Source organism: Hippichthys cyanospilos, chromosome 16 (assembly GCF_059441005.1).
Source record: "Hippichthys cyanospilos isolate Australia breed blue-spotted pipefish chromosome 16, RoL_Hcya_1.0, whole genome shotgun sequence".
Classification (NCBI taxonomy): domain Eukaryota; kingdom Metazoa; phylum Chordata; class Actinopteri; order Syngnathiformes; family Syngnathidae; genus Hippichthys; species Hippichthys cyanospilos.
This window is the reverse complement of record NC_142384.1, coordinates 15076346-15101774: the sequence shown is the minus strand read 5'-3', so window position 1 is coordinate 15101774 and position 25429 is coordinate 15076346. Positions and strand designations below refer to the sequence as shown.

The window sequence follows — 25429 nt, the reverse complement described above, 5'->3', positions numbered from 1 at the left end:
CATTGGTCATCTCAAGCATCTTTGTTGGGGTTGAGTTCAGGACTATAAATTTCTCCACGGTGAGCTCATCCAAGCGTGGATTCTTTCTCCTTGTCATGCTGCAACAGAAAATGAACCCATGCTTCAAAAAAAAGAAAAAAAATAATAATGATTTGGGTAGAAATGTCCAAAATATTTTATTTTATTCAGAGAAGTGTACCAAGACTTTAGCTCATATACAGTACAGTACTTTACGTTTTGACAGTAATCAGCAATGGTACAGGCGAACCTTTGCTATATTCCTTTCTGTTATAACACACAGCGGCGATGAACCCTTTTAGAACGCCCAAGGCAGCACTTGAAAGGAAAAACAGAGCATAGCAATCTACAGAAGTCATTACTGCCTAGGTGGAAAAATGGCTTCTTTAGTTGACATCATGTTTTATATTACATTCATACAATATTCACAAAAATACTTCAACACATGAAATTATTCTCGCAAATAATATACTTTCCCCTTTTTTTGTAGGAACAGTTATGCACGCTCCCAATTATTCCGAAATTAATTTGCCTCCCTAAGGTTTTATTCTATATCTCTACGTTGTGTAGATGCACAATCTTACAGGTGATATGTACAGTGAGATCCAAAAAAAGTAGGTGCACTAAATCAGCTGACCTGCAGCTGCATAAATTACATAGTCAAGTCTTTGCAGACCCTTTATCAAGAGATGCTGTTAAATGGTTTGTCCCATTCTGCTTGGTTTCTCACTGGAAAATTCACTTCCCTAATAGGAGCCTGTAGGGAAATAATGTTCTCTGGGAAAATTTCGGAGTCACCTCTTGTCGCATGTGAGCAAGGCATGTCTAGTCTTGATAGAACAGTACGGTTATACGTTGTGTCACTTTCATTAGGATCCAGGATTGGCTCAGTCCCACAGATGGCCCCATCCGTTAAGTGTGAATCCCCAGACTCAAAACAGCCGCCCTTTTCACCCATTCCCAGTCCAAAACTCTGAAGCATATCCATCATCGAGGGTGCAGAAGGACTAGTCGGGGTCTCCTCTTCAATAAGACTGAGTGTGGGCAAAATATCCACCAACTCCGCCATCTCCATTGGGCGGATCACCTCGGATATGCTGGAGGGAAAGAGCTCCGTCCCACTGAAGCCCTCGGGTGAATCCAAAGCCGCTAACCCCACTTGCAAAGGTCCAACAGCAGCAGACTCTAGTCCAGATTCAATTAAAGTGCTTGCACATCCCAACTCCGGCTGGCTATGGCTGGTCATATCCACAGTTGATTGGATGCTAATGTCCACCGGGTACCCTCCCTTTGCAACGCCTTCCGTTAAAACTTCTGTGGCCTCCTCAATGACAACCATATTCCCTGCCGGAGAAGAAACTTCAGCCGTCACGACATTTGGTGGAGTCATGCTGAGTAAAGTTTCTGCACGGATAAAAAATATACAAAGGCATTAGTCTTGTCAGTTACTCGTATTTGAAGAAATCAGAGCTGTTTTGGAACAGAAATAAGACTTTATTTTCACGTTATTTTCTTATTATCTTCGAGAGCGTAATGCACTCGTTCAGATTTTACCTGTGGGGTCTCTTTTTAAATGCAGTCGAAGTGGCCATGTTAGTCTGAACGTCAGTCTTTCCTCTTCCTCGGCATCGGGGCATGGCGGCGGATCCCCGCCCATCACCAAACCAAGAGGCACCGCTCCCACCCACTGCTTGGACCGAACACACTGCAGACAGTCCATAATCCAGCGAGCGTCTCGCCACACCACGTCCAGACGCTGATAGAAAGAAGAATGCAAGAAATGGTGATGTTGTTGTTGAACATTGGAGGTCTTTTTTTTTTCTGTACACAAATCTTACATGGGAAAGGTCGGTAACTTTGCTCAAGCGCTCGCGGGCCACTTGCACTTCCTTGCAGTCCAGTGCCTCCCGCAGAGCCTGCTGAGCCAGATGAGTGTCCAGCTCCAGCCTCACCCAGGCCCGGCAGTATTGGGACACAAAGTCCCGCTCGTAAGTCCAGAGGTGAACTGGTTATAATGAGAGTTAAAAAGAAACTTTAATTATTGTAATAAAGCAGCCCTGGAAAAATGTGGGGGACTTTGTTGTATTTTAACAGTGGGAAACACCAAGAGGGGTAAAAGAAGGAGAAAGCTGTTGTTATTTTTTTTTTTTTAATGGTAGGAAGATGTTGAACTTCCTTACAAAGAAAACTAAATAATACGATAAAGTATTTTCCAACGGAGGCACTTTTGTCACAAGATGAATTACATTATTTGGCTGGTATTTAACTTGGTTAAATCTGTTCGGTTGGCTTTTTAACCCACCCAGCTCAAAAATTTGCAAGGGCATGGTCAGGCCTGGCTCTTTGGTTCCCAACAGAGGCCAGTAGCTGGAGCTAAAGTCTTCACTTGGAGGAAGCAGCAGCAGCATGGACACTTTGTCTCCTAAATGCAGAAGCTCCCTGGTGTATACGCCATACTGATAGGCCTGTCACAGACACATAAAAGCAATATTATGACATGTCTGTCTCAAGGTCAAGTTTCTGGATTCTAAACGGACTTTTCTGTGTTGAGTTTGCCTGTTCTGAGTTTTTTTCTGGCTTCTTCTCACATGCATGACCCAACATTAACTGTACTTCACCCATACGTGAAAATTGTTGTTTATTTAAATGGACTGTTGGCCGGTGTCAAAATGAACAAGATGGAACGGGTTAAGCGGTAAAAACATATGGAGACAACATAAATGGATGAATTCAAGGTTTCAATCTGGCTTTACCCTGTAGAGGGGGATGTTGAGCTTTGTCAGAAGGTGCGAGACTGCCACTCTCAGGGCCCTGATGAACTCGACCACACTGCTGTTTTCCATCAAGTTGTTGTCATCCTTGTTTCCGAGTAGGTTCTGAACACCGTCACTGCTTGTTTCATAAACATTACTCTGGAGCCAAGCCCACTCTTCTCTACAATATAGTTGAAAAGACAAAGCGTTATGAAGTGCATCATGAAGGAAAATTCGCCAAGATCCCGTGCTACCCCTGACTAATTATGCATTAACAAAGTTGGTAATAATTAATTTCTGAAGATCATTTAGCAGGATTTGATTTTCTTTTTTATGTCTGCAGCTACTATCTCATTCGTATCTTGGTTCAGTATTGCTGAAAGATTAGCTGCTGAATTGTCTTCTGTTTAAATGAAAACCGTTCTATCCTTTTACAAGCATTGATTTCTCAGTAACACAAGCATAACCTATTACACATTTTTATAGCATACAATCAGAGTTGAAAGTCTGATGCACTTATTTTAAACTTAATGTGCCAACTCACAGTTGTAATTTTTTGAGCGTTACCTGGTGACGTGCGAATTGTGTCTGACCCTTGTATGGCAAAGTAAATTGGGCAGCCTTTGAGGCACCAGAACCCTTATCTGTTCCACTGAGCTCCATAGTTTCAGGATGCCCACATAAAGACCCGATTTGGCACACTGATTGCTGTGCCTGTGGTAGTCCAGCTTCTCCTAGGAAAAAAAAAAAGATAAATTGTTGGTGAAATCAAGAGGTGTTTATTCCATGTAATGTTTTATGGCCACGGTTCAATATTAGCCTGCTTTAGCTCATCTGTAAGGGCTATTTGTAGCCAAGAGGGCACAGTTTAAGTTCCACTATGGACAAAAATGCTGTGTTGGAGAGATGCTAGTCTGTTTACTGGCTACTGTTGTGTGCCCTTGAGCAAGGTACCATCCTCCATCTCTGAGCTCATGAGGGGAAGTATTGTTTGCACATTACTTTTATCTATATGGTCCTCAAAATAACATTTACAGCAGAGTGTGAGCTGCATTTCTTCTTGAGGGACCACAATTAAAAACAGTATTCATATAATTTGGCCTCTCAAATTACTTTGTGATAGAACAACATTGCTGTGCACCTGCAAAATGAGATGTAATGAAAATTTCCTCGGAAAGCTTCAGGCTGAATATTTATGTACAGTATGGTTAGTAGCTTTCTCTTTCTGATTTTTTTTTTTTTAAAGAGCCAAACAATCCTCACCCTTAGGTGTTCGTAGAGCATATCCATAGCTGTGGGTTCGGGCAGTAGAGGAACTCTGCTACGGTTCTTTTCCAGGCGAGCCAGGGGCATCCACTGCAATGGATGCTCAGGAGGGCTTGAATCGGAGAAAACCAAAAGCATCATGTATTAAGCGCAACCGCACACTGACGATATTAACTGAGTCCAAGATATGAAAGTAAAATGTTAAAACTCATGGAAAAACCGTCATTTTTCACTTGCCAAAAATTCTTCTCATCGAAAATACTCATTGGGCATGCAGAGTTACAAATTCCACAAATGACCGAAGGTCCTAAGCCTCAATTCCTTGACAGGCACAGGAATCTTATTGCTAAGGTTGTTTTTGAAGTACTGCTGTGCCCTGTAGGAAGCCAGAGCTGTCAAGAACATCCATCTATCAATTTTCTATACCATTTATTCTCATTAGAGTGGAGCGTCAGATGCATCCTATCCCAGGTGGACTTGGGCAAGAGGCCCGATACTCCGTTGGTCACGAGTCGGTCAGCTGCCACTCCCTCAAAAATCTGTCAGTTAATGGTCATCTTCAATTCTCTCGTTCCCTAGTTTGTGTGACTTCCAGTCACTGCAAATGTTCTTTTGTGTTTCTCTGCAAATTGAATGGAGGTCTGTAAGTATGCTGTATGTCAACTTCTTTTCTGTCGCTCCTTTTGTGGAAAGCAGATCAATAGATCTTGGCCTGGACAAAGAACTCCCAAGCAAGTATAAAACTATTTTGCTGACTCACTTTTCTGGTTGACTGGTTGGGTCAGCACTCACCTGGTAGCATTTGGGAACTCCTTTAATGTCACAAGCAAAACGTTGCCCTGGCGGTCTTTGAGTGGTTCATAGTACACTTGGCCAAGGTCCATCGTCCCCAGTGATGACTGGGAGTAAAGCGGGGAGAAGTACGTATGATGAATATACCGCACGCCACTATTGGGGATCAAGCCAACGAAAGATTTGGAAATGTGTAGCCTCGGGTAGTGAAGTGAGGAGGTAATTAGAAGATATGCGCATAAGCAATTAAAATAGCAATTAACCCATTTTAATCGTTCTTATAATAAAGCATTAGCAATTACAATTCCTACCTGCAGCTGGGAGACCGCTTTTAAAATATTGTGTCTGTTCTGTAGGAGGGATGAGGAAGATGAATGAGCAGAGGAGAGCGCTTGCTGGAGCCAGGGCACTTGCTGCCATGCACAGGACAACTGTAGGAAATAGATGGAATTCCATTCTAAATTGCCTGCATGGAATTAAATAACCTACATGCTAAATAACTGATCAAAAAAAGACTTTGTTTGAGGACTGCGTTCTAGTAAGGGCATACTGTATTGTACACTGACATGAATACTTGCACAACGCAATTAAGATTTAATGCAGGGGCTGGATTAAAAAAAAAAAAAAGATTTCTTTATGTCAGGTGATTCTTCATAATATGCCCTAGTATTATACATTAAAAATGCCATTATGCATGAAAAAACAAAAGTACGATTCGATGTTTTGCAACAGAACGACGTAGGTACAGTTGATCACGGCACACATTGCAATCACCTCCTTGGGATAGTGAGGTATTGGGCAAAAACATGGCGAAAACAGACAACACCTCACAATGTCGCACTGAGTGCAACAGGCGCATACCATAGAAATCGCATGCCATTATGAAAACGCTGTATCTTGCTTTCAGGTAGAAGCTGTAAAAATGTTGTATTGAAAAATGTTCACCTTGCTATTACAAGGTCTGCCCTTGAGTGTCTCGTTATCGTTTTAAAGGCAGAATGTTTTATATGGCTCGCGGATTACATTTTTATCAATTGTATATGTGTTCATAATATTGTGGGTGGTATATATTTGTGAATGTATCCCTGAGGACCTCACCTTGGCAAACCACACAAAGTTGTGAGTGAGTGTGTTTGAGCAACACTGGATCTCCACCAGCGGGAGTTGATCTTCAGCTGTCACCAGGATGTTTTCCTTGTGGTAGAACACAGTTGCCAAGTACACGCCCCTAATATTAGAGCGTAATTAAGAGAGAAAGAATTAAGAGAGAGAGAGGGATAAAGAGGATGAGAGAGCGAGACAGAAAGAGACTTTCAAAAGGATAAACTAGCTTCTGTTCAATAGATTTTTTTAAGAAATGGAGATGATTCTTTCTGATGGATTCACAGGACATTTTGCAAGCGACATTCCTGGGTTTAAAGACAACGGATTAAGCACTGATGATTCCCATGAGGTCCAGAGATGTGGTTCAGCGAGTCTGTTGTCAAGACAACCTGCATCTGTTTAACCACTGAAACTTGATAAATGTACTGTTCCCAAAATGACTCAGCAAACACGTTTGTAACTCTCTCCCTTCAAATGTGCTTCAGGAATACGACAAAAACTGCACTTCCTTTCAGCTTGGCGATGGCGCCTTGATCCGTCCCATTCCATTGGCTTAGAGCTCATGCTTTATTTTGTCGCGGTGGTTATGTGATGTTTACAAGGTGAGTGATGAGAGGTCACTGAAAAAACTGTGATGTCATTTTCAGTCGTCATCAAGCGGTAAAAATGACTTTTACTGGCTTTTAATAGCTTTTACTCTTTAGTTCCTGCTCCGCACTCACAATATTAATCAGAATACCATGTTGAGATTAGAGGTGCCGTAATTTGACTTCTCCTTTAACGGATGTGTAAATAAATTTTACTCGGCTTTACACAACAGCTTTGACTGTCATGACATTAAACATTTTTACTCAATGCCTTGATCAAATCATAACAGAGGCAGAATACTAACAAGTATAACATTTTTAGGCTCATGTTTATGCATTTATCTTGGTAAGTAGGAGATTAGAACTAAATTTGGATACTTGTGGCATTAGGATGCTTCTAGTAGTCATTCACTTGAGCATTCCATTTATAGCAGCTAAGCATGTTCATAATCAAAATAAATCCTCACTGATTGTTCAAAAACCATCAGAAAAGAAGACATTGACTTGTGTAATCAAAACTCACAGAATCTATAACTGCCTGCAAGACACACTCAGACAGGCAAGCAACATGAAGGTTTGGTTACCTTTGTAACAGACGTACAAATTTGGTAGCAGACTGAAACAGTTGTTTGATACCCCGAGACATCGACAGACGCTTGCTGGGGCTCTGGGCTTTCGGGTTCTCTGGGAGATAACAAAAAGGGGAAGACTGGCATGAGTCACTCATTTTCAATTTCTCAACTGAGCATCTGCAAAGACTTCTAATAAAATGTCTCTGTGGCAGAGGTATATCCCAATTGGACTGGGAAAAACGTTACCTTTGTAGTACCCTCTGTTATGAGGCTCTCCGGCATCTTCCAGAAGCTTCCTCAGTACGGCTTCATGGTTCCTGTATTGGGACTTGACACCATTACACTCTCTCCAACCTGCAATGGAACAAAAGGAGTTATCCACAAAGGGAAACTCATTCAAAACGGTGCTTGTTTGGAGTGAATTCCTAAAGGCTTGGCGATTGGAGGGGATGTCATCAATCCACCTGTTCATCTCCCGTTCCATCATATAGCCTCACTCTTGAACTAGACCCCAAGACCCAAGAACTCCTACTCCTACTCCTGTGGGAGGTCCTAAAGGGGTTGGGTGCGGAGAGACCTGGGGGGCCGCCATGGTGAAATAACAGAATGAACCAAACTAAACTATTGTTTGATTTGAGTAAGCACATACCAGCTACAATTAAAATGTCTAATGTATCCCAAACATCAGCAATATATTGTAAGCTTTTTACAACATTTTTTTTCCTCTTTCTTGCAGATGCCTGAAGCTTTGTGTTAACACCGAATGCTATTTTGAACTGCTCATAATTTAATCTATCTTCTCTGAAGCCCCAGGTAATCTTTTTGTTTTTTCTTTTTTTATAAATACCACAAAAACCTGCCAATCCAACAGGGGCGTGTAGACCGTTTCTATTTACTGTAATTAATGCATCAACACAAAAAATGACTAACACGATAAGATGATTATCTATCATTGTTTGTTTTTTATGTATTAAGATTTACCTGAATTATATTTGCCATACCTGTCTGATAATCGTTGTAAGGCACCATATCTCACAAGGACGAGGAAGTTACTGCAGGCAACGAATGTTAATTCAACCTCGCAGCAGCAATGGTACAAAGCCCGCAGTCACAGTGAAATCTTTTAAGCCTCCACATTTTAATAATTCAGTAATCTACCCGCTATGAGTTGATCCTACCACTGTCACATAACAGCTGATGGCAACCTTTGCAAGAGCAGAAAAAGAAATGAGCCTTTTCGGAATATTCATTAACTTTAAACATACTTACTGGAGGGAGCGGCACTGATTGGAGTAGAACACTGAGGCGGGCCCCATCCTTTCACATTGTAGGCACTCGCCCTGACAAAATAATGCACTCCCTGCATTTGAAGAGGCTCCAAATTAGTAGAATGCATGAACTGCATGAAGCATCAGTATAAAGAAATCTAAATAAATCACTTTCATTTGAACTACATCTGGTTATTCATGGCAATTGGGTTAAACACAATATGTGATAATGACAATTGCAATCTGTGTTGGGGTCAAGATCACTATGTGTGAATTGTACTTTATACAAAAAAAAAGAGAAAGCGAGTGAGGGAGTGAAAGAGAAAGAGATAAAGATAGAGAGAGTAGTTGCTTGATGTCTTACAGCAATGAGTCCCTGGATACTGCAGGAAGGATTCTTGGTCTCTGTAACTTGGGCTGAGCCAAGGATGCGCTTGAAGCTTGCTGAGGTGCTCCATTCCACTGTGAAGCCAAAACAATAATACTGACAGATTATTCTCTTTCCCCTGAAGTCATCTGAATTTGAAAAATGTTATTTTGAAAAAGATTCTGCTAAAAAAATCATTTTGTTTCTATTGGTGAAACCTATAGTTGCAGTAAATGCATGTTATTCACCTTTCCAAATTGATAACATGTCATAATGTTGCTTATCGCTCATCAATGATGCAACAAAGTGTCAATTTAGTGTCAATCACCCAGTAAATGTTTTCTTTGAAATACTTACCATTGTAGCAGGTTATGAGCCCTATTCGGTCACCTTCTAGCTCTTTGATTGCCACAAAGAGTGAAGATGAGCTGGTCACCACAATGGATACTTGGCAGGGAGGACCTGGAAGTTCTGGAAACAATATTTTAAAAATACTTAAGTGTTTAAAACAAACAATAAGCAAATGGCACTGCAGCAGCTGTCTTATTGGCATTATTACAGTATGCCCTGCGAGTATAGTTAAACAAATGTTATCACAGTATTATGATGGTAACTTTAGCAATAGCCTCCAGACAAGTTCTTCAGTCACTATTTTCAATATTGTTTGACCCAAAGTAAAAAAAAAAAAAAAAAAAAAAGTACTTTATGGATTTAAGATTCTTTGCATGCTTGCTAGGCAATTTCTTTATAAGCGAGAGCTAAGAGCTTCATTTTACTGCATCTTAAAAGTTGAGTCTGACATTTTTACTCTCACAGTAATAACATGAACATAAATATGTCCGGTAATTGCTTGTAAGACGAAAGCAATGACTCAAGCCAAGTGCTCATACAGAGGAGACATTGTTAGAATCTCAAGGTTGAATACAAGACGTTTTCTCATTTTGCGGGAGTGAGAAGAAATGAGAAGAATACATCAGATTCTTACAAAAAAAGAAACATGCAATGCCTGAAATCCTTAACAGATCATTGACCTGTGTGGTGGAAGTTCTCCTTCATCCGACAGTAAAGTTGCAATCTGAGACCCCAGAGTCTGATTTGTCGATGGACATCAGCCTGCGCGTGAGATCCTGCCCCGGCCTTTTTCAGTAACTCCTGTTTTCTCTCATCCACTCTTTCTTTCGCCAGCGTCACAAGATCGTCAAGCTTAAGTGCCCATTGTTCTGGTGTGTGCACTAGTAGTCGTCCAACACAAAGAAAAAGAGCAAGTTGTTTGGTTAACATGAAAGCATTGAAGTACAGTAATCCCTCGTTTTTCGCGGTTAATGGGGACCGAAAACCCCCCGCGAAAAGTGAAGAAACGCAAAGTAGAGTCTCTTAAATTGTCCTTGCTTGTGATTATGAGTGCGTCTGTTTTGGTTTTTATTTTGTCGTGGTGTTAAAAAGCATTTTATCAATATGAGAGGTTTGGGCGACTATGTTTCCTTTTTTATGTAGGTCAAATGGGCACCCATTTGCCCAAATATTATAAACATCTCTCAGGCAACAATGCTAAACATATTTTTTATAACTCCAAATGCAACCTTTTTGTTGGCTGTGCATTTTGCCACAGCTTTGAATGCGGAAGTGGTCCCAATGTTGTGTTTGTATTTCTTGTTACCACATATATTGCTTCTTGTAAAACCGCCATGACAGTTTTTAAACAAAGTACTTACAAATCGGGTTATGCCTAGCTCCAGCCTTTACAAGCACATGGAGCAGAGGTGAATTGTGGGTAAGGGCAGCCACATCCAGGGGGACAAGACCTTGTTCGCTCACTCTGTTGACACCCCGCTCCCGGTCTTTCACCCAGTCTCTGTCTTTCTTTTCTCCTTTCTCCCACAGGCTTCCTCCTCCTCCTCCGCCTCCTCCACAGTTACTGTGGATTCGGGACAGTAGACTTTGTACTGCCAATGTATCTTCATTCTCCACTGCATCCCACAAGGTCTTGTACTATGAGGTGATAAAAAGATGGAATTGTTGAAGATAAGACAGTGGCTGGGTCAGGACAAAAGATTTGTTTGAGAGTATTTGAATGTTGACAGTTTAAAAGCTTTTGTTCTATATAACACCGCTGCGATGTAATCAAAAAATCAACATGGGGTTGAAGTGGGCTGGATATTTTATTTAAATCTATGGTACTGGTGCATACTGCAGTGCCCATATACACTATGCCATTGTCCAAATATTTCTGGACCTAAGAGTCAGATACCATTTGTCAAATCATACCTCTATCAATCTGGGAAGTCATAATGGCTTTCCATAATACGACAAAGTACTCCTTCTCCTAATAAGAAGTAACGACAGATATCTTACAGCATCTGCAGATTTTCCAAGGTGTTTGGGTGTGTCTGCTCCCCCACCGACAGATGACTCTCCTCCTCTTAGCCTGACTGACAGGTTTCTATAGATCCGCTTGGGTGAAACTGGACCCATAGAGCGCCGACGATGGGGTGGGTGCCTCATGGATACAGACATGACAAAGAAGGAGAGAGGAGAAGAAGCAAAGGAGGATCAGGAAGAGAGAAAATAGCAAGAGTGAAGATGGTGGTGTGACAGATACATTTTTAGTTCATAGTTAAGAGTTATGTTATGGGCGGAGGCAGGATGAAAAAATGACTACGAGCGAAAAAAGAATCTTGGGGAGGATGAGAAAAGCGCAAGGAAAGATGAGTTAAGTGCAGAAAGAGGTAAGAAATAAAAGGGAGGAGGACACAAAAGAGAACATATAGTCAGCCTTGGACAGATTCATCAATCATAAAATCAATTTCCAACCAACTTTGAGAGTGAGCAGTGATGCCGAAGTGTAGGTGGATCAATGGGTAAAAGATTGCCCCACTATGAAACAAATATTTGCATGATTATATTTTTGGTCTTCAGCATTTGGCTGCCCCGAAATGCTTTGTCATTAAGTTAATTTTACTACAGAGTCCACTGTCCTTGTGTGATGTAATAGATGTCTGTTAGGTGTATCTGAGGACAGAATACGAACGTTTTTGCTCCCATGATGCCAATTCTGTCATGGACACAGAAAAGAGCACCTGCGTGGAGAGTACCTGCATCTACCAAGATGTGGGTACGTGGCAGCAAAGGGTGATAATAACAACCAGTGTTATTGGTGTAATTATCTCAGTTTGTTTATCATGCATTATATCAGCTTTAAAGTGCTGACGAGGCAAGTGGGAGAAGGGAATTAGCTTTGAGGCATCACACATATGTGAAGGCAAGGCATCTGGGAAAAGGAAAAGCTGTATGCAAATTGTGCTTCAGAGTATAGCACTGAAATGAATAGTGTATTAATGCATACTTAGAAGCTGCATAAACTCATGACAAATACACATCGTGAGGCCTTTGTGGTTTTGTATGTGAAATTCCGTTGCATCTCATCTTGTGGTGTCAGGCTGTGTATTTTTTTGCCATCTCATCTGGGGCTTACATGTTGGAGGGTCTGTCTGAACGGCAATTTGAGTTCAGAAATGTTTAATTTATTTTTTCCCCATCCCTATAATCCATATTGCAGTGATCTGTATCTTAGTTTGCAGATTAAACCAAACAGTTCAGTTTTGAGTTGTGTTTGTCGCAAGTAATTTCATTATTATTTACAATGTTGACTTAAATATTACCCAATTCAGGAATGCTTAAAAAAAAAAAACACTGAATAAGAGGGGGTTTCCACACATTTGACTGTTACTGTAATTCCCATTGACTACACCTGTAAAGTTTTACTTCCATATTTTTTTTTAGTTAGAATGATGAGATTGCAACAAGAATGCAAGATAGCAAATATGATCATTAGATGAAGAGCACCCTCAGTTTAATTCAAAATAGATAGTTTGCTATAGGGGGAAAAATACAGGCTAGAAATGCACCAGATTTAGTTGCCGTGCTTACCTTCACATTATTTAGACTCCGAATTGTTGCTTCAACATGAGCCTTTTTGAAGAAAAACCATCTTTTGGCCAGATATAATCCATTGACATGAGCTCATAACATTTCCTCTCTGTGAGTGAGATGCACCTAACTGAATCTCAGTGGAGAGAACGCAGCACACCCCTATGACCCTCCTACTGGATGGGACGTCCAGTCCTCCTCTCACTTGCACAGTCAACTAGAAGAGGCCCTGTTTGAGCATTCAATAGATATTTTTTGTTATTAACAATACAAATGCAACATTTTAATTGGGTAAATGTACATTTATATTGTTTACAAACTGACATTTTTACATTTTCATAAAAAAAAAAAAAAAAAAAAAACATTTCCCAGACTTTGGTGGAAACACTGCATTAAATAATGTGAAGTGTTGATGACGTGACAAAATGAGGTGAGTGGAAAGATAAAAGCCGTCTGGCGTTGCACAACAGGAAGTGGTTCACATCAAGCAAACATGATGAACAGAAGAGTAAAGTCATTCATTTGCACATTTGTTGGCGAGTTTGGCTGCCATCTGAATCCATGCCATCTCAATGCGCCGCTAACCACAAAACATTTCTATCACTGCAGCCACAGGCTTAATTGACACTGTTTAAGTAGATATTATTAGAAAAAAAAATCCACTTTATCATCTGCTGCTGCAACCCTGCATGTGACCACTTCCTGTACAGTAAAAATGCATTCAGAGGGTGCACTTGTGAGATTGAATTTATCAACTTTTTTCCCTCACATGCATTAGCAATCATACTTTTTTTTTTAACTGTGCTATACACTGCAGTGTATGAAATGTATTTTAAGATGCGTAAATTACATTTTAAAATGCTGGTTCTGGTAGTGACCTTTTGTTGTCATGGAAATGATCATTTACAATGTCCATTGAATCACTGTTGCAGTGATCTGTGTGATTGGGCCTCGACAACAAACAATCTAGTCTGCAATACTATTATTATTTTCAAACACTAAATTACTAACATAATAACTTAATTATTCTAATCCCTTACAATAAAACAACAAAGGTGGGGCAGGAGGTATAGTTCCACATGAAATGGAATACCAGTATGTACTCTACTTGTGGCTGTGTATATTATTACCTACAGACACTACTTGCTCCAAAAGTCTAAGTCTTTGTTAAAATGATTGACTAATAAAAAAATACTTTTATATTCATTATTGTGGCATTAACGTGAACAGGCAGATTTGAGCACACATTCATATCAATAAAGTTTTCCATTCAAAAACGTAGTCGAGCGGCAGCCTCCAATTGAAGTTATTCAAATTCTTCTTTGTTGGTGCCATTAGCTGATTCGTCATCGGGTTTCAAATTGGCTGCGCGCCACTGAGGAATTTGCGCCTCTGATCGGTAATGGCTCTGATTTGCGGTAGAATTGTTTATCTCGCGATAAGTTTATTTATTTAGGCTTTTTCTATTCATATCGATAACGTGTCAATTGCGATACATACTGATAGATTTATCGGCCAGTCGGAGCAATACAGTAGTCAGCTAGCATTATCTTAATTGAATTTTTTGCTGCTAATTTGTTAACGTGGTTCACCTGTTGTATTTGTAACAATCAATTTTATTTTGTACATAATGGTTGTTTGTGTTTTGTGCGTAATATAGAAGCCAAAATGGGAAGTGAGGAGATTATACTCGACAAGGTTCATTTCAGGCACGACCAAAGGTGGAGTGGGCGCCTTGGCCCTGAACAAGGAGGGGGAATCCTTATCTGCGTGGCTTGTGTAATTGAAATGCTTGAAAGTGATGATATTTCTGTGAGTAACATTTTACTTTATTGTTTTCAAATAGAAATAAAAGAATTTTATAATAAAATAGCCATGTGACAGGTTTACCAAAAACTTTGACACTGTCAAAATGCTGAATATCGTTAACCATTTCAATTTGAATAATTCTCATTTTCAAAATAATGTGATGACAACTTCTTTGGGGAACGTTTTTGGGATATAGCCTGTAGAAAATCTCGTGAGAAAAATGACTCAAAATTAGAGTATAAGATTACAACTTCAATATTTCTGAATATATGTCCTCAAATCTTTTGTTTAATCTGTGACTTGGGGCACCAGTTCTTTGATTTGCTGCCAGTATTGTTAAAATACTTGCCAAAAAAGTTATTAGGACTGAAACACCGACATGTTCTCAAAATCAATCAAAAGTGCCATGACATTTTAAACGAAGTCACTTACCCTAAAAGTTAAGGTCACGTAGGCCTGATTTAGAACTATTCACATTTTTTGGAACGAGAAATGTTTCATTTTACTTCGCAAAGATGGCAGCCACTTGTCATGTTGCTAATCTTATAGTATAATGTTTTGATTGCTTTGGTAATAAGGGTAATTCTTCATTCATAATTTCAAAACAATGCCCGATTGTCATTTGTTTTGATTTTGTGTTTTGTTTGCCAGTTTCAAGTTATTTCAGTGACCTTGTGAGGCTTTCTTTCTTAAACAGAAATGTTCCACTAGCCTACTTTTGTGTATTTTTATGAATAATCATTTATGGCAACAGCTTTCTGATGTTTGGCATTTCCATTCCTTGCCCTGTTTTTCACAGTTAGTCAGAAAGGCGTATGCTTTGTCTGCTGTCAGTGGGTTGCTCAAGGGTTCTCCTGGGGCTTTGAAACAGTTGCTCCAACAAAACTACCAAGTCGCCATGCATTTTATAGATTCTCTACTGGGTAAGAAACATCACTACACAGAAGCAGATCTTACGCTCTATGGAACTAAATTTCATTAATTCCAAATGAAAAACAGCATCCATCACTTAAACCTGTCCTCTAATATCACACTTCACAAGACAAGCTTATTGAGTAAATCAGTCCAAGAGACAAAGCTATTTAGTTCGCTACGGGAAGGTTCATATATGCCTCATCATAAATTAGTCCAAGCCATCATCATTGCTCTGTCCACAGGTATGCTTCACACTACGGTGGACCCAGCCACTCTGGAAAAAGTGAACCAAGGTAAAGCACACATGTGCACAAGCATTCTTATATTACTGATACTGAAACGTAAATGCAATTTGCATTAACTTGTAAGTCTAATTGTAACAGTGTTGAAGAACATGACTAATATTCCTCCACCGTGATCTGACAGTTATGTTTTTTTTTATTGTAACAATTACATTGGCCTGTCATGTCCCGATATTTCATGAGCCTTTTGTGTTGACCCCTCTGTGAACTAACTTTTTAATGCTTAGCCAGAAGTTTGAGTACAAATGACAAAATGATTTTATAGCTCCTCTCTAAGAATGCCTCAGGGAACATTTTGATCTAGCACTTCCCTTTGAACTTGGGAAATGTGAAGCTTTCAAAAGTCGTGTGATGACAACTCATGACAAAGTGGTTTTGTGATGCTTTTTATTCAAGGAAAAGAAGATAAATAAAAAAAATATTGTTAATAAACTCATTGTTAGGTGAGATGGATGTTAAATTATGTACAGTATCCATAGTGGTGTCTCAAATTAATTAGTGATGATATTACATAAACATTTTTTTTTAAATGACTGTCAAATCAGATGCTTAAATAACTGTTCAGTTAGGTTTTGTTAATGATCAGCATATGCAGTCTTTCTTAGTTGCATGCAGTAGTATACAAAAAGAAGACACCTTACTTCAACATTTATGACATATGATTACATGTTAAACTAAAACAAATGTTTTTTATGCTGTTCAGTTCTCGTTCTTTTGTTGGTGGAGCTCCAGAGTGAACTGCCATTACACTATGTTTTGGAGCACATAAACAAACAGGTAAGAAAGCCACTTACATTTGGAGAGTTTAATAGCTTCTTATGTACACATTATGTACCCAAAAACATGTAGCATCACTTTTGCAAACAGTAACACATCCCGCCACAGTTGTTTTGTAAACACAGCACATGCATGTCTCATCTTGCTGCTGTTATGTAACCTTTGGGGGAAGACGTTGCGGCAAACGCTGCAGGTGGAAGATAGTAAACTTGATGACAGAAATTCATTACACATTCACATAATACACCAGAATTGTGCATGGATGGGGATACCTGCTGTGCGGATAATTTTGGAAAAGGACATGTGGAGTAAATAAAATATCTCTTTTGCGGAATTGCGATCAACCCTATTGGAATTTACAGAATCAATTTTCCTGGACAGTGAGGCACGATGAATTTCTGATTATATGATGAATCACGATCAGTTAAAAACGTTGGTATGAAGGACTCTCCAATTATAAAATTACACTGATGTATATAATTGTTTATTTATTTATTTATTTGCTGTGTCATGTGGTTTTATGGATTTTATGGATATAGGTGATTGACCAGCTGAATGTGAAGGCTTCCTTGCCAATCTTGAACTTCTTAGGGAGCTTGGTGGAAACTCTTCCCAGTGTGGCCTTTATCCTGGTGACTCAATATGGTGAGTCCCAAGCATACTAATGTAGGATAGTAAGCGTTAAACTTGAAAAGGCTTGTGGCAAATGTGTGTTTGGCACACCATGTGCCTCTAAAATGACCTCAATTTTCATCATATATCAACATAGTGCAATTTATTCATGGTCCTTCAGAATGAGAGGAAAAACATGTTTTTGTCCCTATTTTTACTTTGATTGATATACATCTAAATCTACATCTGAGGTCCACCGCACACATAGCGATGTAACCGAATGTGAAAATGTTAAAAATAAAAAATAGACCTGTGTTGGATTTTGAGGCTCCACGTACAGAATGCTGTTCCACTTTTTTTGGTTTGGGACGACTTTGTAATGTACGAAGCAGCGTACTACAGAGGGAGGAAGAGGCGGAGAATACGTTAGAGCATGTAGCTATTTTGAGAGGCTGTTGACAATGATTAATTGCCCATTCGCTAATCACCTATGCATTATGAAGCGTCTTTGCACGCAGGAGCGTGCAGAGGGTGGGGCCAATGGGGGGTTGACTTCCATCTGAAGGGGGACAGGCAAACCTCTAAACCCCGCCCAACCCCGTCAATGGTTGTTGATAAAGGGGCATTCATTTGTAAGTGATGAGCATAAAGACCATTACATACATGGCTGTAGTACATTCAGAGCCTACATCTTGTAATCCATGCATTATTTTTAAATTAGAATCAGACTAAGAAATAGAGCAATGTTTGTAATGTGATCACAAATAATTATTTAACAATATTTTTACTGAGCAAAAATATTTTGTTCCTGCTCTAGACTTGAACTAAAATGTAAAATTTCCAGTTTGTGAAATAAAGTTCCTTTCTGGGAAATATTGCTACAGTCAAAACCACAATTCAGACAATGTATTCATGACTGCATTGGACTGCGTCTACTTTTTAGATAGACTTCACTATGTGTTGCCGTACCCTGTGCAGCACACCTCTCTGCTTCTCAGTATTGCATTTCTCATCATGTATCTTTTCCTCTGACCCCACTCAATTCATATTTTTCTAGCTGCCCTTTTCAATTATGTTGCAACTGCTCCCGGTTGCTTTGCCACACTCAGAATTCTATCTGCATAGCCAAACTTATGTTTGCTCTATCAAAGCAAACACATTGTTCAATTCAAACAGTAGTTATTCAACAGAAATTCAATGCAGTACTTGTACGTACCACCCCACAGGTATTGAATGAGTGCAATATACCTCTCAGAGATTTATGTATAAAAAAAAAGATTCTCTCAACTTAGTGAAGTCCACTCCTGTGTCTTTTTCTTTCAAATTTGTTCACCCTGATGCTAAGGGTTTTACAAGCTTCACTTAGAAGCAAATAGTATTGAGGCGCCTGATGCTGTTACAAGATGCAGGCTACCCCTATTGACTGTATACTGTATGTCTGCAGCCTGTCACTCAACACTTGTCTGTGGGGTTGTTATGACTAACGACAACAGCTCTGCACTCACAACAGGAACGCAGAGTATATCACACTATCACACTTGCTGTCTGCCTTTCCACCTAACAAATGTAGTTCGCATCTTATTCCATTTTTGCCAGTCTGCCCCCGAAACTACTTTGAATCCTTGAGTGCTTAAAAACCTGAGGTCACACATTATGACAGCCTAATTTTCCCAATTAATGTTGTGTCAGCTGTGGACACTTGTTCTTACCATATCTGCATCTCACCTATTCAGCCCCTAGTTATCTATCTATTACAACTTCTTTTTTTAGCACTAACCCTTTTCAAATCGGTGACACACTCTCATCACACCCAAGAGTAAGGAGTATGTGACTAATGCAACCATACCTGTTTATTCTTGATTCCAACTGTCATTTTGTTCCGCTCATCTCTTTAGCAGAACCTCTACACATGTCTAAATGGTAACATCTCGTGTTTCTTCCTGTTTGTTAAAACTGGAACTTAACAGCAACACTTTGCTGCCAATGGCTTTCTTTTCTACATACACACACACACACACACACACACACACACACGTAGACTGTACACTCATAAATATTTTTATTCAATGTTGGCACACAATTAGTGTGACAGATTACAGTATTTAGATAAAATGTAGTCACAATTTCACCACACTATTTCTTTGATTATTTTTGTGTTCATCTTCTTATAGCCCAAGATGTTTACTTAAACCTTTTGTACTTCAGTGCCCTTGCTTGAGCGCCTGTGCTCGGTTTTGCTGTATCCGGATGAAGGAGTGAAGGCATCAGTTGTGTATATCTGGCTTAAGTTGTTGGGGACCTCTGGGGGCTCAGCAGCACAGTCCCTGCCAGTCACCATTCGAGACAGAGTCTGTATCCTGTTGCTGCAAACCTTTACCATTGCCAGTTGTCCCCAGCTCATCAACAATTGCATTGGTGAGAAACATACCACTTATTATAATAATTATTATTATTATTGTTGTTGCTGTTATTTATATATATATATATATATATATATATATATATATATATATATATATATATATATATATATATATATATATATATATATATATATCACTGTATTATATTCTCAATCTTAGAAAAATGTATATATCATGCATACAATATTAAACAGTACCTAATTTGACTGTAGATTGGCCAATATTAATCTGCTTTTTCTCACACATCCACAGGATTTATTGCGTTCAGTTTGTGGTGTTCAACCCTCCACATGAGACTTGTGGGGTTCATATTAACATTTAATGTGCTCTCTTTTTTTTTTGATGACCTCAACACTACAGTGTATATTAAAACATGTTTTATTCATGCGATGTACCAGCGTACTGCATTTATAACATTTTATAGTCCGCAAACAGAACTGTTGCGGTAAAATGTTGATGTACAGTGCCACACTAATGCTCTAGAGAGTACTGTTTACATTACAGATCTACGGTATGCAACTATGGCTTGTACATCTATGAACATATCAATGTCCTGTATAATGTTTCATAGATGTCATTAACAGTTTTGACATCTTTTTTTCCATCTCATAGCTCTACTTTGGATTCTAGTACAGTGGGGAGAAGCAGTTTCAGTTCTCATGAGCTACGCTGGTGATCCGTTATTGTGCAGCCAAAATCAGAACGTCATTTCCAACAGTGAAACCCTCAGTCAAAACCAAGAGCAACATACTCCTGATCACTGCCATCTCCCTCTCATCCTGAAAAAGGTCTCTGTCCAAACATCCTGCCTGCATGACCAAAACTTGCATTAGGATACTGAGAAGGTCTAATCCTGGATTAATGTGTCTTTGACAAGAGAATTAAGGGGTTCTGCTTTGGATAAATATTTTTCCTCCATGTCTGGGAAATCAATGTGTAGATGATGTTGGCTTAGCTTATCCCATGTAAGGCCACAAGACAGAAAAGCCCATGAGACTTTTGTCGATGACTTTGTTCATCCATACAATTAATTCAATCTTTTGTATATCCAGTCAGTGGTCAAGGCTAACATTAGCAAGCCTTCTTATCTAATGGACCAAAAAGAAGATGCGGCTCCAAAGCCTGCCCGGTAGATTAAAACCAAACAATAGGAATGGTCAAGATAAAAGCTAGGCAGAGGAAATCCTTTGTGAGGCTCCCTCTCTTTCTGCTTTTCTATGAAAACCTCTCCTCTAAAACATGACTTTTACAACATGGAGTAAAAAAAAAAAAAGGTTTCAGCTCTAGTTGGATATTATATTGGTTTTTTTTTTCTTCCACACAATTATAACCAGCTAGTAAGTTTAACAACACACTGATTCCAACGGCTTCATCACATGCTGTCAAAAATACTGTACTGAAATAAACAATAACTAAACTAATGTGGTTGGCGATTTTTGACAAAGCTGGCTGTCTCTTTCCAGTTACTGCTGAGTGGTGATGATACATTGCAAGTGACCAGTGCAAAGTGTATTGCATCTATTCTTGTTCATTCTCCAATTCACTACAGTGCTCCTTTTATCAAAGCTGACATACCAGGTAAAATGCACATACATTCCAAATACACTTGGGTCTCAATTTTCATGCCCAGAGCAAATCTAGTGCGAGACTTGGTCTAACTGCATCCAAGTAGATTGGTGTTTTTGCAAAACCGTACAGTGCATTAACAAAATAAAAAGGGTGTTTTGCATCATTGTGGATGTGAACACAGTTCACTTGAATTGCCACCAATCGACCGTAAGTGGCTTTTTTCCCTTTAAAATCAGCATGTGAGAGGTGCAGTCTTTGACATGCGTGGTGCACTGTGAAATGCACACTTAAAAGACCAACTTGCAACCCAATCAATCATGTCCATGTCTGTGCATCTATGAATACACATTAGAGCCCTTAGTCCTCAATTGATTAATACTTCTCTGTATCCAAGATTAGTATGTTTTGTCTCTTAGATTCCTTACTTTGTCTAAATGGCTCTCTTTTTTTTTTTCTCTCTCGCTCTCTGTCTCATCTTCAAGAATTTTTGTTTGATCGGCTGGCTGATACAAGTAGTCAGGTGCTCCTATGGTCTATCTACAGCTGTTTGTCGTTACTGATTGAAGAACCACTATTCTACTCCCAGTGTCACTCAGTTTATGGTGAGAGACTTTGCCATCATGTGTTTTGCTTTGTCTGTGCTTGCAGTGAATTGTTGGTAAATGAAAAGGCAGCAGTAAGCCTGTGACCCTAGTGAATATAAGTGGCTCAAGAGGATGGATGGATTGAAAGTTCTTGAAGCATCCAACAATACATACATCCTCATAATCTATAGTAATAGTTCAGAATATTAATGGTTCTCCAGAACACGAATTTGATTGATGGTAGGTGTTTGTGTGTGTGTTAGGTATTGACCCTCTCGTGCGCAGTCTGAAGCAGGCGTTGCAGCTGAATAACGTGGATGTGCAGAAACAAGGGCTTTCTCTCCTCACTGAGATACTAAAAAGGTAGGACTGCTCTGTAACAACAACAAAAAATATTTAAAATGACAGAACTACATTGCTGATACATCTAATAAAGTAAAATCCCAGGATGGTAGACAACAACTTATAATGGATTGAGTTAAAATTGGTGAGTTTATCTCACTAATTACTGTATATATTTTTGCGGGGATGGAGACATGTCCATCACATGAATAGTGGAAAACCATGTGAAAAATTCTGGATATTTTTTCGATGAATGGGGCAAAATCTCTCCAAAAAATAGTTATAATAGAAAAGTATTACAGTATTAAGAAAAATATTCGTTCGTGAAAATACAAAGCTGTTTGTTCTGAACTGCGAGTATGCTGGGTTCGGCTATATATTTTCTTAACAATATGAATTAGTTCATGGTTAATTGTGTTTTCTCTTTTGTCACCCCTATACAGATATACAGTACCGCTCTCTTCGTGCACACAGACACATGCATTTTTTTTTTTTTTTGATTCAGTTCAGTTGCAGTAACTATAGATTGATGATAACGCACCAAATAAAGTCTGGCAAAAGCAAAATTTGAGATGGTTGAAATGTTCTAATTAGCAAGAACCTAACCCTATTAGCAGCCAGGAAAATACTGTCACATTTTTGAAAGGTAGACATAATTTTACCTGAATTTCCCAGGTCACAATTTACTGATAGGCTAGGAAAAGTTGGCTTTTATATTGCGTGACAAAGTATAAAGCAGCAAGTAAACATCTTAAAGCATCAAAAAACACAAGTATAGTACATGTTCATATTAAGGCTCATCACTGTCTGGAGAACAAAATAGAGCTATTTGCGGTGTTAAATGCAATATTTTAAGGTAAGGCAAAGTTAGTGCGAGGATGAGTGTGTGTGTGGTGTGTGCACACGTGCGTGTGTGTATGCGACGAGTTGAAAGGCATACTACTATTGTGGCATCAACAAGACAATAGTTTTGTTGCTGCATAATGTAACAGTGACATGTCAATATTTGGAATGTCAATAGTAGTCTTATTTTTTTTTTGTGGTGGCCATCTCTGTCATTTTAGGTCAAATGAAAGTCTAAGTAAAATGAAGTCTTGTTTAATTGGGCTTACGCTGAAGAAACCCAAAATAAAGTGAGGTGATTAACATTTAGTTGTTTTGTTAAACACATGCATACATATGTTTGTGTGTGTTTGTGCACAGGCAGCCCACAAATGTGCACCTTTTCCTCAGTCCTCCAGCGTTTGTTGCCGTTTCAAAGACTGTCGTTGATGGACTTTCCTCTCCATGCCTGAGAGTGGCCACACAAGCTGCCAGTGCTGCCTCCATTCTCTTGAGGTACAAACAGGAACGACAGCCGCAAAAATTGTAATGGCAAGGACACTTGGATGATGCATTCCTTTAACTTACAAAATCTGCATGTAATGTTTAATCTCTTTCTGAACTGATGACAAATAATTGTATATTATTCAGTGCAATAAACAAACAGGTCCCCCCTCATACAACATGTTTACCCGACAGACGATACAGTATGTCGCTGTGTTTCCAAGTCAGAAAAAGATGTGTGATTTTTCTGGCAGTGCGAATTCTCCCAACTGCGTACCACTTGGTTTTGATTCTTGCCCCAAAAATTTCAGATTGAACCACCAGTCCAGACCAGTCCAATACCAGGATTTACAAGAAATAGTGGGAGCCATCACGAACAGATTCTCTGAGCTTCTTATACCTGCCTCTAGTAACCCACGAAGTAGAGTGAGTTTGCCTTGATATCTAAATTCACGTATCTGTATTGAAAACACCTTTAAAAAGTCAAATTATAGTCCTTGATTTTGATCTTGTGCCGATCGTTTTTTCATGCTGTTTTTCATATATGACTGTAACAACATACCGGTTTAAAAAAATAATGATGAAAAGTTTAAAGATGTGTAGATTGAGGGATAGCTGTTTTAAGATTTATATTAATAGAGTTGTTAAATAGGATTACCGGTGATTGTGCTTTAAATGCAAAATTTGTTCATGTCCCCCCCATTTTTTCACTCTATCCTGAGGTAAATCTGCAAAGGTCAGAGCACTACAATCTGGAATCTTGGCCAGAAGAATTTCTGCTCCAGTCCCTACTCTGTTTTCAGAACGCTTGCAGGTCAGCCTGGAAAGTCACATCTTTGCACAATTAAACAGTTGCTCAGTCTTTGTGTGTTGACAGGTACCAGTAGTGTGATGAATTGAAAGATAGAATACTTTGAGTTGATGATTGTGAAAAATTAGAGGGAAGACTATTGTTGGGCTCGGTGTTGCAGTGGTTAGCACTCACAGTTCAGGGACCTGAGTTCAAATACATCTGGTTCTTGGTTGTTCGTCTGTGTGCCCTGAGATTGGCTGGCAACCCGTTCAGGGTGTCCCCTGCCTACTGCCCGCAGTCACCTGGGATAGGCACCAGCAAGCCTGCGGCCCTTGCAACAATAGAAAATGGATGGATGAAAGATGATTGTGTTTGTTATTGACATCATGCAGTAGACCTCGTGCTGTATTTTTGTTGGTACTCTCAAAATACTGTTAACATGATATAGCACTGATGTCATTCACTCATTTATTTTATAAACCGCTTATGTCTGCAGTGTAGCAGTTTGATGTCCAATTGAGCAGCAATTATTTTACTTCAACATCTTTTGTCGACAAAGATCCACTCTACTTTTGTTTCTTGTTGCCTGGAGCAACAGTGCAGTCTCCTTTGAGGATGGAGTGGGTCTTCAGCTGCATTGCCAAATACTGCTGGACCTAACAGTATGTTAGTATGTGTCTCTCTTCTAGATTAGCTGAGGAGTGTGCATCAGATCCTGTCCTGAAGGAGAACGCATTCACAGCTCCATCAAAGAAAAGTCATGGCCCTGAATCACTGGAGTCTCTATGCCAATGTCTGCTGCGATATTGTGACTCTGTCTGGATACCCACAGTTGTTGTGAGTGTCAGCCACACGCACACTTGCATAATGCAGGCATCTGGTTAATCATCTTCTCATCTAAACAGCATCACAAACAAGTCAAGTTCTTTTCGGTTTTGTAAAGCTCTTGTGTTGCTGTGTGTCCGTACTGTATTTTTCAGAGAGGTTTAGTTATTTTCACATTTTATTAAGATGACAGAGGTTTTTTTTTTTTTGGGGGGGGTTATCGATGACGAGAGTGAGCGACACACCAACCGATGGACTGACCATTACAATTTTCAGTTGGAAAAAATGATGGGCAGATTATGGCTGGGGGGGCATCGACAACTAACAATCCAGCAAAAAAAAAAAGTTAAATACCCAACTTGTGTGTGTGCGTTTAGCGGATGTGTGAATCTGCACCGAATCCTCAGATGTTACAGGTCTTCTACTCAATCTTGTCCTCTCAATTCACCCTCCTTCCATCAGTCATGCCAGCATTTGCAAAAAAAATGGGTAAGTAGA

General features: G+C 39.4%; 2 protein-coding genes across 7 annotated transcripts in view; one reads left to right on the top strand and one right to left on the bottom strand.

Annotated features, from left to right (window-relative positions):
• Window positions 1–151: 151 nt before the first annotated feature.
• LOC148410835 (ankyrin repeat and fibronectin type-III domain-containing protein 1) lies at window positions 152–12781 on the bottom strand. The gene is made up of 19 exons (XM_088437641.1): window positions 12655–12781; window positions 11080–11401; window positions 10440–10716; window positions 9759–9959; window positions 9085–9198; window positions 8725–8822; window positions 8362–8452; window positions 7339–7446; window positions 7105–7204; window positions 5928–6057; window positions 5141–5260; window positions 4830–4936; window positions 4035–4149; window positions 3339–3505; window positions 2772–2952; window positions 2321–2483; window positions 1857–2023; window positions 1573–1774; window positions 152–1422 (listed from the first exon to the last, which is right to left on the bottom strand). Exons 2-19 carry the CDS (start codon window positions 11239–11241, stop codon window positions 701–703), a joined length of 3225 nt encoding a protein of 1074 aa, XP_088293767.1. The 5' UTR covers window positions 11242–11401; window positions 12655–12781; the 3' UTR covers window positions 152–700.
• The window catches only part of mei1 (meiotic double-stranded break formation protein 1), a 27204-nt gene continuing 12441 nt past the window's right edge, over window positions 10667–25429 (top strand). For all 6 annotated transcript variants that reach the window (XR_015868233.1, XR_015868234.1, XM_088437638.1 and 3 more), the window contains exons 1-16: window positions 10667–10723; window positions 14315–14466; window positions 15263–15386; window positions 15621–15671; window positions 16384–16457; window positions 16997–17102; window positions 19275–19484; window positions 20105–20280; window positions 20956–21070; window positions 21544–21663; window positions 21909–22008; window positions 23191–23325; window positions 23625–23739; window positions 24036–24127; window positions 24796–24943; window positions 25309–25420. Coding sequence is in view for 4 of the 6 variants with exons in the window: in XM_088437638.1 (XP_088293764.1) it covers window positions 14323–14466; window positions 15263–15386; window positions 15621–15671; window positions 16384–16457; window positions 16997–17102; window positions 19275–19484; window positions 20105–20280; window positions 20956–21070; window positions 21544–21663; window positions 21909–22008; window positions 23191–23325; window positions 23625–23739; window positions 24036–24127; window positions 24796–24943; window positions 25309–25420 (1822 nt within the window). In the remaining 2 variants the exon portion in view is untranslated. The remainder of the gene's footprint in view (window positions 10724–14314; window positions 14467–15262; window positions 15387–15620; window positions 15672–16383; window positions 16458–16996; window positions 17103–19274; window positions 19485–20104; window positions 20281–20955; window positions 21071–21543; window positions 21664–21908; window positions 22009–23190; window positions 23326–23624; window positions 23740–24035; window positions 24128–24795; window positions 24944–25308; window positions 25421–25429) is intronic.